Source organism: Aulostomus chinensis, chromosome 7 (assembly GCF_037954235.1).
Source record: "Aulostomus chinensis isolate RoL2024-O1b breed Wild chromosome 7, RoL_Achi_v1.0, whole genome shotgun sequence".
Classification (NCBI taxonomy): Eukaryota; Metazoa; Chordata; class Actinopteri; order Syngnathiformes; family Aulostomidae; genus Aulostomus; species Aulostomus chinensis.
In genome coordinates this window covers 14,736,828-14,749,349 of record NC_141326.1, presented here as the reverse complement: position 1 = coordinate 14,749,349, position 12,522 = coordinate 14,736,828, and the positions used below count along the sequence as shown (strand labels likewise).

Genomic DNA, 12,522 nt, shown 5'->3' with positions numbered 1-12,522 from the left:
TAATCAGAGGCTCTTCAACGTCAGGCAAGATAGCAGGAAATAAACTGAGGAGAATCCAGATGTGTTGTTCCAACCTCAAAGATAAGACTCATTAGTCTGTCAATTTGAATAAAAAAAATGAAATAAAGTACTAATACTTTGCAGTTAAAGAGTAATTCCAGTCTGTTGCAGGAGGGTTGCAGTCCAAATAAAGTGAGGGAGCTACTCTGTTTACTCAGATTAAAAGGAACAATATACATATTTTTTGGGGCGGCACGGTGGTGCAGTGGTCAGCACTGTGGCCTCACAGCAAGAAGGTCCCTGGTTCAAGTCGCGGCTCCATCACAGGCTCTTTCTGTGTGAGTCTGCATGTTCTCCCTGTTCCTGTGTGGGTTCTCTCTGGTACTCCAGCTTCCTCCCACAGTCCAAAGACATCAAGAGGGGACGAGGCTGATTGATACTCTAAACTGACCGTAGGTGTGACTGTGAGTGTGAATGGTTGTCTGTCTCTATGTGTTGGCCCTGAGATGATCAAAGTGTTTTTTTGATTATTGAACATATGACTGGATAAGGAAATGTGGATTACATACCTGAGAGATTTTAAACATTCATTTTTAGACAGTTTTGCTGTTGTTTCTTGCTGTTAGCTATAGGTGCCATGAGCTTCAAGCACTCATGTTAATGCCTTTACCTTCTGGTAATGATTCCCATTTTCAGTCATTGCAGTTGTTCAGACATCCACGAAATGTTTAAAATGCTAAACTGATCTCCAGATACAGAATGTGTGCAAATACTCATCAATGTGTTTGTTTTGCAAATCGCGGGCTGTCCTCCTGGGACAAGAACAGGCCTTTTGCTGATTACTGAAGAGTCAAGTAAGCAAGCGTCTTACCGGCTCAGTTGATCCTGCAGACTGTGTAGCTTCAGTGACAAGTTAAAACAGCCAGCAAGTTCTCATGAAACCAGCAGTTGCTTATCAACTACTCAGTTATACAATAGTGAAGAGGAGGGACTTAAACCTTTAACAGAGTTGACAAGTCGCCAGCAAAGGGCTGTGCTGAGGAGAACAGAAAAATAATCACAAAAAGAAATGAGATTCTGCTTGTAATGTAAACCAGTGCAGAAGATTATGATCGAAAACATTTCCTTTAATACCTGACATGCATTGTTTCCTAGCAGTTAAAAAAAAGAAAAAGCACTTACAGAACTGCACATTTATCCAGAGGTGTTCTTGTGGTACTTGGATGACAATATCAACAGCACATCTGGGAGGTGAACATACTTTGAATTGGATACTGGGTAAAAAAGGCACCATGTTTCAAATGGATTTTATGAGATAGAATGCTGCTGTTTTACTCAAATGAAAGTGATAACTCACCCAAAACAGTATAATACTCTTAAATACTTTTAAATATGTGTCTTGATAGGGCAGCACGGTGGTGCAGTGGTTAGCACAGTCGCCTAGCAGCACAAAGATTCCCGGCTCCAGCACAGGATCTTTCTGTGTGAGTCTGCATGTTCTCCCTGTTCCTGTGTGGGTTCTCTCTGGTACTCCAGCTTCCTCCCACAGTCCAAAGACATCAAGAGGGGACGAGGCTGATTGATACTCTAAATTGACTGTAGGTGTGACTGTGAGTGTGAATGGTTGTCTGTCTCTATGCGTTGGCCCTGTGATGGACTGGTGACCTGTCCAGGGTGAACCCCACCTCTCGCCTGAAGGCTGCTGGGATAGGCTGTGCGTATGATATGTGTATGTTAGTGAACGTATATAAATATGAGAGTAAAAAATATGAATGTGTAAAATATTTATGAGTAGAAATGTATGAATATGCTTGAAATATAAGTGAGTGACAGAGTGAATGGATGATTTGTTCAGAGCCTCATGTGATATTGATGGAGTCACGTTGCAAGATGGAAGCGTGTCAACAGCTGTAGATGGAGACAAATGCTCTGCATGGTAGCTTTCCAGGTTCAGCTGCTTCATGGATATTAAGACGTGAATGATTGTGGATCTGGTGGTAAAGCTGGAACCAGATGTCATCATGTTCTTGTTAAACCCTGAAGGAAACTCTTGCAGCTGTCTAGAACCTGAGCTACAGCAGGCAGCGCTGGGATGAACTCAGTTTTAGACAGAAACGCTGCCAGGATCACACTTCCTCCAAATGTGAGGAGCCAGGGGGACAGGAGGACAGATGGCCTGGCTTCTGGATCTGGTACCGCTCTGGTTCTGAAAGGCTGAGCCACCCGCTCCCACTGAGTCAGGATAGCTTGACGTGCACCGGCCCACTGTCCAGGACCGGTGAGACGGTACTGATAGGGAGTGCAGGGGCCGAAGACGACACTCAACCACAGCACAGGATCGCACAGTAGTAGTTTCAGGAAGTTTGGTCGAACACCCACCTGCGATTGACAGTTTGTCACTGTGGTTTTGTTTTTTACATGGAAACACAATTTCATATGAGAGCTGAGCTACCTTCTCTGCCATGAAGTCCAGGTAAGGGATGTAATCTACCTGGAGAGCAGCCTGCCGTGGGTTGGGATAGCTGAGGGAACATTTTGACCCAAACACAGAAGGACCCAGGTTAAAAGGAACACATGCAGTTTCACCACATTCCACCAGGTCTTTGAATCACTGGTCTATGGGATAAAGGGTGTGTACCTCCTCATGTTTGTTTTCCTCTCACACTCAGTGACAGCCAGCATCGTCTCCTTAGGGGGAAGGCGGCTCACACCTGAAGGATAAAACACACATTAGCTTGTCCTCACGTGTATGAATCTGCCATTACCCACTCCAGGACACACCCTAGTGAAACACAAGCAGAAGTGGAAGCTGTGAGCGCAAATCCCTAATCATTTGGCAGGTAAAAGATAAAACAGGGAATAAAGAAAAAGAAAATGACATCCTAATGTCAAACAAACTAAAAAGATTAACAACAACATTTAAATCACTGGTGAAACCCATTTAAGATCAAACCTGGTTCATATATGAAGCCTGCTGTATTTTGGTGAGTTTACAGGAATCTTCAGAGGGTCCATTTAACCTGAGGGGTGTTTACCTGTAAACACTTTGACTGCCCACCGAGCCTGCATTTCTACAATGGGCATGATTGGTCCTTTCGTCTGGAAGAGACCCATGACAGCCAGAGTGGGGTGTTGAAGAGATGGAGGAAACAGTCTCCTGAAACATGACGCAACAGTTAGGGGACCCTTTGAAATCTCATCACAATCAAATGTGATCCTCACATCACCGAGGTCGTTACTGAACGACCTCCCAGCCTACCCACCAAGCCCCCACCATCCCTGCCCCAACTCATCAAAAGTTAAATCAATACTAACAGCTGTTGCTTCCAATGTGAAACTCATGAAAAAGAAAAATCGCACATCTGTTATCAAGCCCCAGCGGTTCTGTAACCAACTGAACAGCCTGTCCACCATGTTGGCCCACTCACTTGTAGAGGGTCAACTCTCCATCAGGCCCCTCAGTGAGAGCTGGAGGCAGGAACGGAAAGTTTCCATTATAGCCAGTACAGAAGATCAGAGCATCGATGTTCTCCTCCACAGTACCATCTTCAAATACAACAGCGGAGCCACGAAACCCTTTTAGATTAGGTTTCATGACTAGCGCCCCCTGAAGGATTCGTCCGGGGAGGTCATCGTTAATCAAAGGTCTTCTGTCCAAGAGTCTGAGAAGGAAAGGAAATGTGAATCACACCGACTCCAAAATATTTTAGCTGTTCAGAGTAGATGGGAGAGGAGTCTGCACTCAAGGATCAAGAGGAATGAGCAGCAGTTAGCAAGTTGTTATGATCCTTGTTAAAGCTGATCCAACAGCAAAACCACTGAGGCTAACACAACCTAAGACACATCCGAATATGGTGGAGGGAAATGAAACCGATCGATGCAACAGAAACTCTGAAGAGTCGTTTGTGATCATGAGGTGGTGAAATTGGTCACCTGTGTCTCGGCTGGAGGCCATACAGTCGGTGGTCATATTTGTAGTTTATTTCTCTTTCTGCAGCCCAGTTGGCCAGAGTCTTGGGAAGAACGAGCATGAGGATGTTTTGGACCCTGGTGATAACTGTCATGTCCAGAGGAAGACCTCTGCTGGACATCCTGCCGATCACCCAGATGCCCCGACGTGTGCTGAGGAATGTCTGTGAGAGAGAGAGAGAGAGAGAGAGAGAGAGAGAGAGAGAGAGAGAGAGAGAGAGAGAGAGAGAGAGTATACATGATACATGGAGCACTGGGTGTATTATGGTTCTTTAACAGGCGGTTCAGCAGCAGTAAATTAAAAAATGAAAAATGGAGAAATAACATTAAAGTACAGCCTTCTGGAGAAATGAGGAGACAATGTATTTCCATTCTTCTGTCTCACCTTCTCTGCAAATCTACTCATTTCTACAGCAATGTCTCCTCCAGAGTTGCCGATGCCAACCACCACCACTCGCTTTCCTCTGCAGGCATCGGCATCTTTATATTCCCAGCTGTGAAGACATTGTCCAGAAAACGTTGCATGTCCTGGAAACATCCAGAGGGAGAATTTTGTGTATGTGCAAGAATGTACAATAAATAAACCCATTTCAAATCCTCAGTTGAACAGAAGTACATCACATTTGAGGAAAAATGTGTCCACTCACCTGGGAGGTCTGACAGGGGAGAGGTGGGATGGGTGTAGTGGCCTGAACACACCAGAACTCCGTCAAACACATGTCTCTCTTCCTCCCCGTGTTTGTTAGTGGTCACCACGTCCCACTGACCGGACTGAGAGAAGTCTGGTCTTTGTGTAATACTCCTCACATTGGTCTGAGAAGACACACATACACGTTTTTGTTGTTGTTGTTGTTGTTGTTGTTGAAACTCCAGTTCTGTGTCATTGTGCCTCATTTACATATCCGAGGTTCCCACTAACACACAAACTATGAAATAAGAAAGCTGAGTCATTTTGAAGGCAGCTGGCTTGATCTGTTGTTTTGTGGTTCAACTAGCAGGACAGCCTTGATGCCCTTAAACGCATCACAAGTGGCTTCATTTAAATTGTAACTGTCCCCAATCCTTCTATATGCAGGCCAAAACCCACAAAGGTGTTTTGGGGGGGGGGGTTCCCCCAGGAGGCAAACTCTGGTTATAGGGTGGTAAATACCCTGTTACCCTGTTTGTTGTGAGGGACAAAAGAAGCTGGAGTCTTGACCTGTTGAGCAGGAACTAGGAGTTTTTTAGTCACCAGTTACCCTAAAACGTGTGGACCCTGCAATGTTAAACTTGCATTAAATTCCTGGATATGTTCCCTACGTAGGTCTTTGTTTGTACACTGTATCAATTTGTGATAAAAAAGTGACTATATTTGCATGAAGAAAAAAAAAAAGACCACCTCAAAATGAATGTATCTGAGCAGGTTAAAATGCTCAGCATAGAGTCTGAAGTACTGCAGGAGCTGGGAGTTGTGCATGTAGTTTGGAAAGTCAGCAGGCATTGGAAAATCACTGAAACACATCATCTCTTTGGAGGTGTTGGTCACCAGCGAGCGATACACGCTGGACCGCTCTGGTTCAGGTGACTCCTGTGAACACAAAAGACAAAAGCTGATAAAAACACGAATGATGTTTTACGCAATACAGTATTTTGGTTTTAAACAAAGAGCTCAAAGTGATGGAGTTGAGATGGGAATCTCTTGGCTATTCTGCATCAGTCACATCGTTAACGACATCAATATGTGGTAAGCTGAAACCACCACTCACCTTGTATCTCCACAGCCCACCAATCTCATCAGAGCTTTCAAAGCAAACGGGTTCCAGGCCCTCCTCGATGCAGATCTTCATACAGACCAGGCCCGAGCTGCCGGCTCCAACCACAGCCACACGTCGAACCATAGCAGCACTTGTGTTGGGAGGAACAGGCTGTACCATGAAGATTTGTTGTGTCTGTAAACAATGGATGACAGCAGGGGTCCAATCCCCGTTCCCTGAATGGGTAAAATAATGGGCGATGGACATTCTTGTGTCTGTCAACCACTGTCACTGTCACATCCTCACCCTTGTCCCACCTAGAATTTAACTTGTCCTAGCCTGCATTTAGCTTGTGTTATTTGGTAGTTAGTTTCTCCTGGCTGGTGTTTAGCTTATGCTAACCAGCATTTTGCCTGTCCTAGCCTGTGTTTAGCTTGTGTTATTTGGTAGTTAGTTTGTCCTAGCTTACTTTTAGCTTGTTCTAACCAGTGTTTTGCTTGTCCTAGCCTGTATTTAGCTTGTGTTATTTGGTAGTTAGTTTGTCCTCGCTTTTCTCTAAAGAACATGAGAGAGATAAGCTCTGAGTGCAAATACTCATCAATGTGTTTGTTTTGCAAATCGCGGGCTGTCCTCCTGGGACAAGAACAGGCCTTTTGCTGATTACTGAAGAGTCAAGTAAGCAAGCGTCTTACCGGCTCAGTTGATCCTGCAGACTGTGTAGCTTCAGTGACAAGTTAATACAGCCAGCAAGTTCTCATGAAACCAGCAGTTGCTTATCAACTACTCAGTTATACAATAGTGAAGAGGAGGGACTTTAACCTTTAACAGAGTTGACAAGTCGCCAGCAAAGGGCTGTGCTGAGGAGAACAGAAAAATCATCATAAAAGAAATGAGATTCTGCTTGTAATGTAAACCAGTGCAGAAGATTATGATCGAAAACATTTCCTTTAATACCTGACATGCATTGTTTCCTAGCAGTTAAAAAAAAGAAAAAGCACTTACAGAACTGCACATTTATCCAGAGGTGTTCTTGTGGTACTTGGATGACAATATCAACAGCACATCTGGGAGGTTAACATACTTTGAATTGGATACTGGGTAAAAAAGGCACTGATATTAAGTGTTTTTTTGTTGTCTTATATATTATCTTTTAATAATACTTTGTACTCACGTATACTTACTAGTCAAGCATATACATGATATAAGCTTACATAGATCTAAAAGACAAATGTTCTTGGAGTGTGTGTCTGTGTTATCTTCACCATTTATGAGTCCCTTCCTGTTGTTGGAACGGCACCAACTAGTCCTGGTGTTCCGGAGATTTGTGAGACCCCCTTGTAAAACCCCTTTCACTACTTCCAGATGTTCAAGAGTTCAAATAAGGTGACTTGCAGTGGTGTGAATGGGTGTGACTGTGAGTGTGAATGGTTGTCTGTCTCTATGTGTTGGCCCTGAGATGATCAAAGTGTTTTTTTGATTATTGAACATATGACTGGATAAGGAAATGTGGATTACATACCTGAGAGATTTTAAACATTGATTTTTAGACAGTTTTGCTGTTGTTTCTTGCTGTTAGCTATAGGTGCCATGAGCTTCAAGCACTCATGTTCATGCCTTTACCTTCTGGTAATGATTCCCATTTTCAGTCATTGCAGTTGTTCAGACATCCACGAAATGTTTAAAATGCTTTGTGAGAATATTTGATCTAGGATCTTATTTTCTATTAAAACTGTGCGGATGTAGGCTGCCATTTTGCTGAGTCATGATCTTAATATGAACTTAAAAACCACAGTTACGACCACGAAGGGATGTTCTGCTAGCTCGTGCTGGCTTCCTCCCGTTACTGAAGAGTGTATGGAAAAATGATGTCACCGGCTCAAAGTATGGGAGTTGAACCAGCACCATCTCACACTGGCAACAAGGGTCCATTGATGATAGTTTCAAACGGATCTTTTTAACCAGTAGTTCTGGTGCGGAGAACCAGAATGCCTCACTTTTGTCATAAATGTCACCACTAGAAGCTAAGATAAGACTTAAATGAAGTGTTCAATACTCATGTTGCCCAACATGGTGACTTAATGTAAAAGGTGTAGGTTAGTTGTAGACATTTAAGGAATTCCAAATCAATACAAAAGAAGGGTTTTATCTTCCAAATCGTGTCCATTTGCAAATTATTTGAAATTGCTGTTAAAATCCATCTGCAACATTTAATTTTACTGCACAGGCAGAGGGCGCCTTTAAGAGCCAGGCTTGAAATCTAGAATTTAATCTGTCAGTTTCAGTTTTCTTAAATATTTAATCATGTCTGACAATATCAAACTGTCCTTGAAATGTGCTTATGGCACTAAAAAAGTTCCTCACTACAGTGGGAGATAAGTGCAAAGATAGCGGTGCAAATCCACACACACACACACACACTGCTGTGGAAGCTTAAGTTCACTGGCGTGCGTGAGTGTAAAGTGTAGTGTGTGTGTGTGTGTGTGTGTGTGTGTGTGTGTGTGTGTGTGTGTGTGTGTGTGAGAGTGTGTGTGTGTGTCTGTCCAATCCTGCCCTCTACTGACTCATACTTGCAACACTCTGGTGGTAAAAGTGTTGGTTACTTTATCAGAGTCCAACTTCTGCAGTGCTCTGTTACATCCTGACGATAATTAAAAGTGTCATGAGTGTGTTTGGAGAAAAAAGAAAATGAAATGACAGTCAAGACAGAACTGCAAAAAGATGAGAATGCACCTTGATTCAGTGGGAGGAAAGCAAAGGGTGCCTAAACCTTTGTACCTGCAGCAGGAACACCTGAGCAGAAGAGGGTCAAAGTTGGACACCTCAGGCTGGTCTCTGCAGTGGAAGAAGAGAAGCAAAATCCCACAGCAGAAAAATTGCTACGACTGTGGGATGTTTACCTGCAAGTACGCGGAGTACATCTCAAGAGACAGGCCGATCACCTTCTCCCAGGACAACATCCCGTACTTCAGGAGACGGATGGTGTGGGAGATCGTGAACCGCAAGCTCTTGTGATGCCCATCAGCTCAGCAGCTGCCGCGGTTCAACGACCCTCAACTGAGCCTTCAATTCGGGATGCTGCCGGACCACCAAGCACCGCCTCCCAGTCCTCGACACCAGCATCAGTCCAAAAGGTTCTTATATTCTTTCAAATATCTTGTTATTGATTGTCGGTAATAAGTCAAACAATCATCTTTGAGTCTCACATGGGAACAGAAAAGGTCAAATCTTGGTTATGTTGAAGCAGTCCTCCAACCATCATTGAGGGGCATTTTCTTTTTGAATTAAGACAGAAATCCATCAACATGATTATCTGGTGGTTCTTGAGAAAACTGTGTCAATAAATGCTCTCAATAATACGTAGCGTGTAAATATCTGACGAAGTCTGTGGTAGAGATGTTAACAGCCTGTTACCTGAGACAAACAGACAACAAATTTTTATGCAGGATAATAAATGACAACTTCATATATAAAAAAAGAAATTGCAAGGCACACACAACATGACTTGTCTTGTGTCATGACCTCAACCCAATAGGAACCCCATCATTTTGATTTTATGTTTTTCAATGTAATTCGGTCATTTCTTGAGGTTGGACACTGAACAAACCCTACAGGCCTAAAAGCCAAATTTGATCTGAATTTTGAAGAAAAAAAAACCCCCAGCAACATTTTTTGTGTGTATTCAACACAGTCCGTGGTTGTGGCTGGCTCACATATTTTGAAATTTTGCCTTTAAGAAATGAAACTGTTAAAAGTTCTCCCCTCATGGTCGGATCTTTTTCAGTATCCGTAGACATCTACCTGTCACTACTGACTCTTAGACATAGCGCAGCCTCTTGATAAGAGGAACTAAACCTGATCAAAACTCCACTGTTCTCTCTTCACTTGATGTATGGAGACATAATGGACTCTATGATCTGTGTGAGTCTTTGGCGCCACCTGTTGGATACAGAAATATCTGAAACTGCGCGTCAAACCTGTAAGTCTGCTTCATTCTGCAAAATCCAAACATTGTCGGGTTTCCCAACCATCTTGCTGAAATGGGTCAGCCCGATTGCGAGGGGCTACTTATTGCAGCTTTCTGTTTAATGTGGGTGTTGAAACACTGTGTCATGAATTCGTACAATTTTATTTTATTCCTTTATGTTTTGTTTTTTTTAAACGTATCTGTTATACAGTTTTAATTGAGTTATTTCACGACAAACATTCACAAGAAGTGGGCTTGGTAGGCGAGGAGATAGCCATCATTGTACATGTAGAGCTGCTTGTTGATGGGGTTGTAGCCCAGACTGGCCACTCCTTTTGCTACCTTCTCCAGGGGCAGAGCCAGCGAGTTGTCCTCCTTTCCTGTTGCTGTGTCAAAGGCGTAGAACACCTCCTCCTGGTTCTTGTCCAGATAGCGAGTTGCGTACAGCACACCACACACCATGAAGGCATTGCTCACTGCCTTCTTGAACAGCCTCGTCTCCCAGGTGTGTGTGACGTTGAGCGTCTTAGCCTCACTGTCCCAAGATAGCCGGCTCACCACTAGATTACCATGGTTACCAACAGTGGCATAGAGGGCCCATAGTCCGGTCTCATCAGCTTCCACATCCACATCGCTATTGGCACGACAGTCATAGTAACAATAGGGGAACTTGTTGTTGAAACCCACCTCAGTTCCCGGAAGGGTCACCCGGGCAACAGTGTTGGTTTTCAGGTCATAGCGGCAGACATCTGCAGAGCGGTAACAGTGGTAGTACAGCGCCTCGCCGTAGAGGACGGCACTGGGACCCTCGATGGCATTCGCGTGGGTGTTGGACGGAGCAAAGGTAAAGTCCTTGTGGTTGGTAGATGCCATGAAGTCCTCGTAGGTTTGGTACATGCGAAGAGTGTTGCCCCAAATGTGGCTGTTCACCAGAGGCTGAACCCAGTAGATGTTCTGCTGGTTCTCACTGTCCATCTGGGTCTCTTGGCCCCAAGAACCAGAGATCTGGCTCTTACCGTAAGGACTGATTTTAGTCACGATTGGCTCGCTGATGTTGGTTATCAGACCCTTGAGGCAGTGCCTGTCCTTGCCTGGAAACAGGGAGGGGAGTTCAGGAAGTGGACAACTTACCATACTATCACACAGGGAAGAGTTACAACATAAAGAGTGTGTCCCTCCGACACAAAATAGTCCTTTTACCTGCTAGTTACAGTGACACCGCCTTCTAAACTATTTGACTTTTGCACTTTTTTTGGTGAAAGTGAAGCATGCAACTTCTAAAAACAGTATAAATAAAAAAAAGGTTCCTGGGAAATAAAAATAATGCAGTTCACTGCTTAGCCAACGCAGACTTTAATCCACAATAACTGAGTGTATTCGTTTTATGATCTTAGCACAGAGCTTTGTTGTGCAATACTTCCAGACCGCCTTCCATACATGTGTAATTTGACACTGGATTTTGTGTATATACTTATCTTGTTTACTGTTGTTTATTATTTTTATACTCTTTATATATTTAAGTATATATTTATATATATATGACTTTGATCTCTAAAACTCTTTGTCACAGATTTTTGTACAACGTTTTAATTATTCAGATATTTAACTGAAAAAGAGCTTCTATCAAACAAAAGGTTGACAAAATATATATTATATATATATATATTATATATATATTCACCTTCGCTTACACTTACACACACACACACACACACACACACACACACACACACACACACACACACACTCAGAATACTTACCTACAAAGTCCTTGGGGATTGACCTGCATGACTCAGCACTGTTTTTCAAGTAGCGCAGAGTCTCTTTTACGGTCTTAAGGTTAATGGTGTCTGCCACTTGCATTCTTTCAACATCTTGGCGTAGTTTAACTACCTAAAGTAACACACACACACACACAATATTGTACAGTTAATACTTCATCCCGAGAAAGTTGACTGTAAAACTGAACATTTATAATAGATTGTAATAAAAATTCAATAAATAAAACAGATTTGCTGCCAAATAAATGCTCACAAAAGGAAATGAAGCTTGTCCAACCTCTAAGCTATAAGATGCTATTAAATCATACATGTGTACGTGCATCATGTCAGGTCCTCCCTGTACCTCTTTGGAGAGTTTCTTCGTTTGGGGGTTGTTTAACTGTCCATGGATGGTGCCGATGCTCGCCTCCAGCTGGCTGAGCTCCTGGCCCAGTAGACGCAGAGCCAAGCGTGAGTACAGGCCCCGGTCATTCAGGTACTGGTACGGCTCCAGCCGTGCCGTTATGTTGCTAAACACAGCCTGGATCTGAGGGAGGCGCTGGGCAGACAACTGCACCTGAAAGGACACAAAAGTCATTTCTGAGTGACTGAATGGGAATTACGCCTCTAAAACACAGTCCCCAGCCCTGTAGAACGATGCAGTTCAGCTGTACCTGTTCCTCCAGCTTCTCTAGGGAGCTCTCGCAAGACTGAACCTGCTGCAGGATGGACTCGTACCTCACCGCAGGGAAGGTCCATGTGTCCGTGCTCACCTCACACGTACAAATGCCATTCTTCTTCTGGCCCGGCACACGCTGAGCCTGGCCATCACCCTGCAGTCCCAAAGAAAACCATCATTGTCACATTGAGACCCTCACAAATTCAAATGAAAAATGGAAAAATCAGGGGAAATGAATTCTCCCTGTAGTCAGGAACTCACAGTGGGAGCCAGCAGCAGCAGCAGCAGCAGCAGCATGCTTGTACCTGAAGAAACCAAGCGCGCACCGACAGGGAGAACTGTTGTCAGGACCAAGATCGCCACTCTTCCTCTCCTCTCTCTCGACACACGAACCCAACAAACATACACGCTCGCTGG

The 12,522-nt window shown here is 43.8% G+C and overlaps 2 protein-coding genes across 2 annotated transcripts; both read right to left on the bottom strand.

Annotated features, from left to right (window-relative positions):
- Positions 1 to 946: 946 nt before the first annotated feature.
- On the bottom strand, positions 947 to 6,489 carry LOC147258691 (dimethylaniline monooxygenase [N-oxide-forming] 2-like). Its single transcript, XM_086208654.1, has 11 exons — positions 6,395 to 6,489; positions 5,715 to 5,897; positions 5,348 to 5,536; positions 4,617 to 4,782; positions 4,355 to 4,497; positions 3,934 to 4,133; positions 3,429 to 3,662; positions 3,036 to 3,157; positions 2,639 to 2,711; positions 2,453 to 2,522; positions 947 to 2,379 (listed from the first exon to the last, which is right to left on the bottom strand). Exons 2-11 carry the CDS (start codon positions 5,880 to 5,882, stop codon positions 2,020 to 2,022), a joined length of 1,725 nt encoding a protein of 574 aa, XP_086064780.1. The 5' UTR covers positions 5,883 to 5,897; positions 6,395 to 6,489; the 3' UTR covers positions 947 to 2,019.
- Positions 6,490 to 8,886: 2,397 nt separating this feature from the next.
- LOC147258690 (olfactomedin-4-like) lies at positions 8,887 to 12,522 on the bottom strand. The gene is made up of 5 exons (XM_086207764.1): positions 12,367 to 12,522; positions 12,101 to 12,259; positions 11,791 to 12,003; positions 11,427 to 11,559; positions 8,887 to 10,757 (listed from the first exon to the last, which is right to left on the bottom strand). The coding sequence occupies exons 1-5, from the start codon at positions 12,400 to 12,402 to the stop codon at positions 9,907 to 9,909; spliced, it is 1,392 nt and encodes a 463-aa protein (XP_086063890.1). The 5' UTR covers positions 12,403 to 12,522; the 3' UTR covers positions 8,887 to 9,906.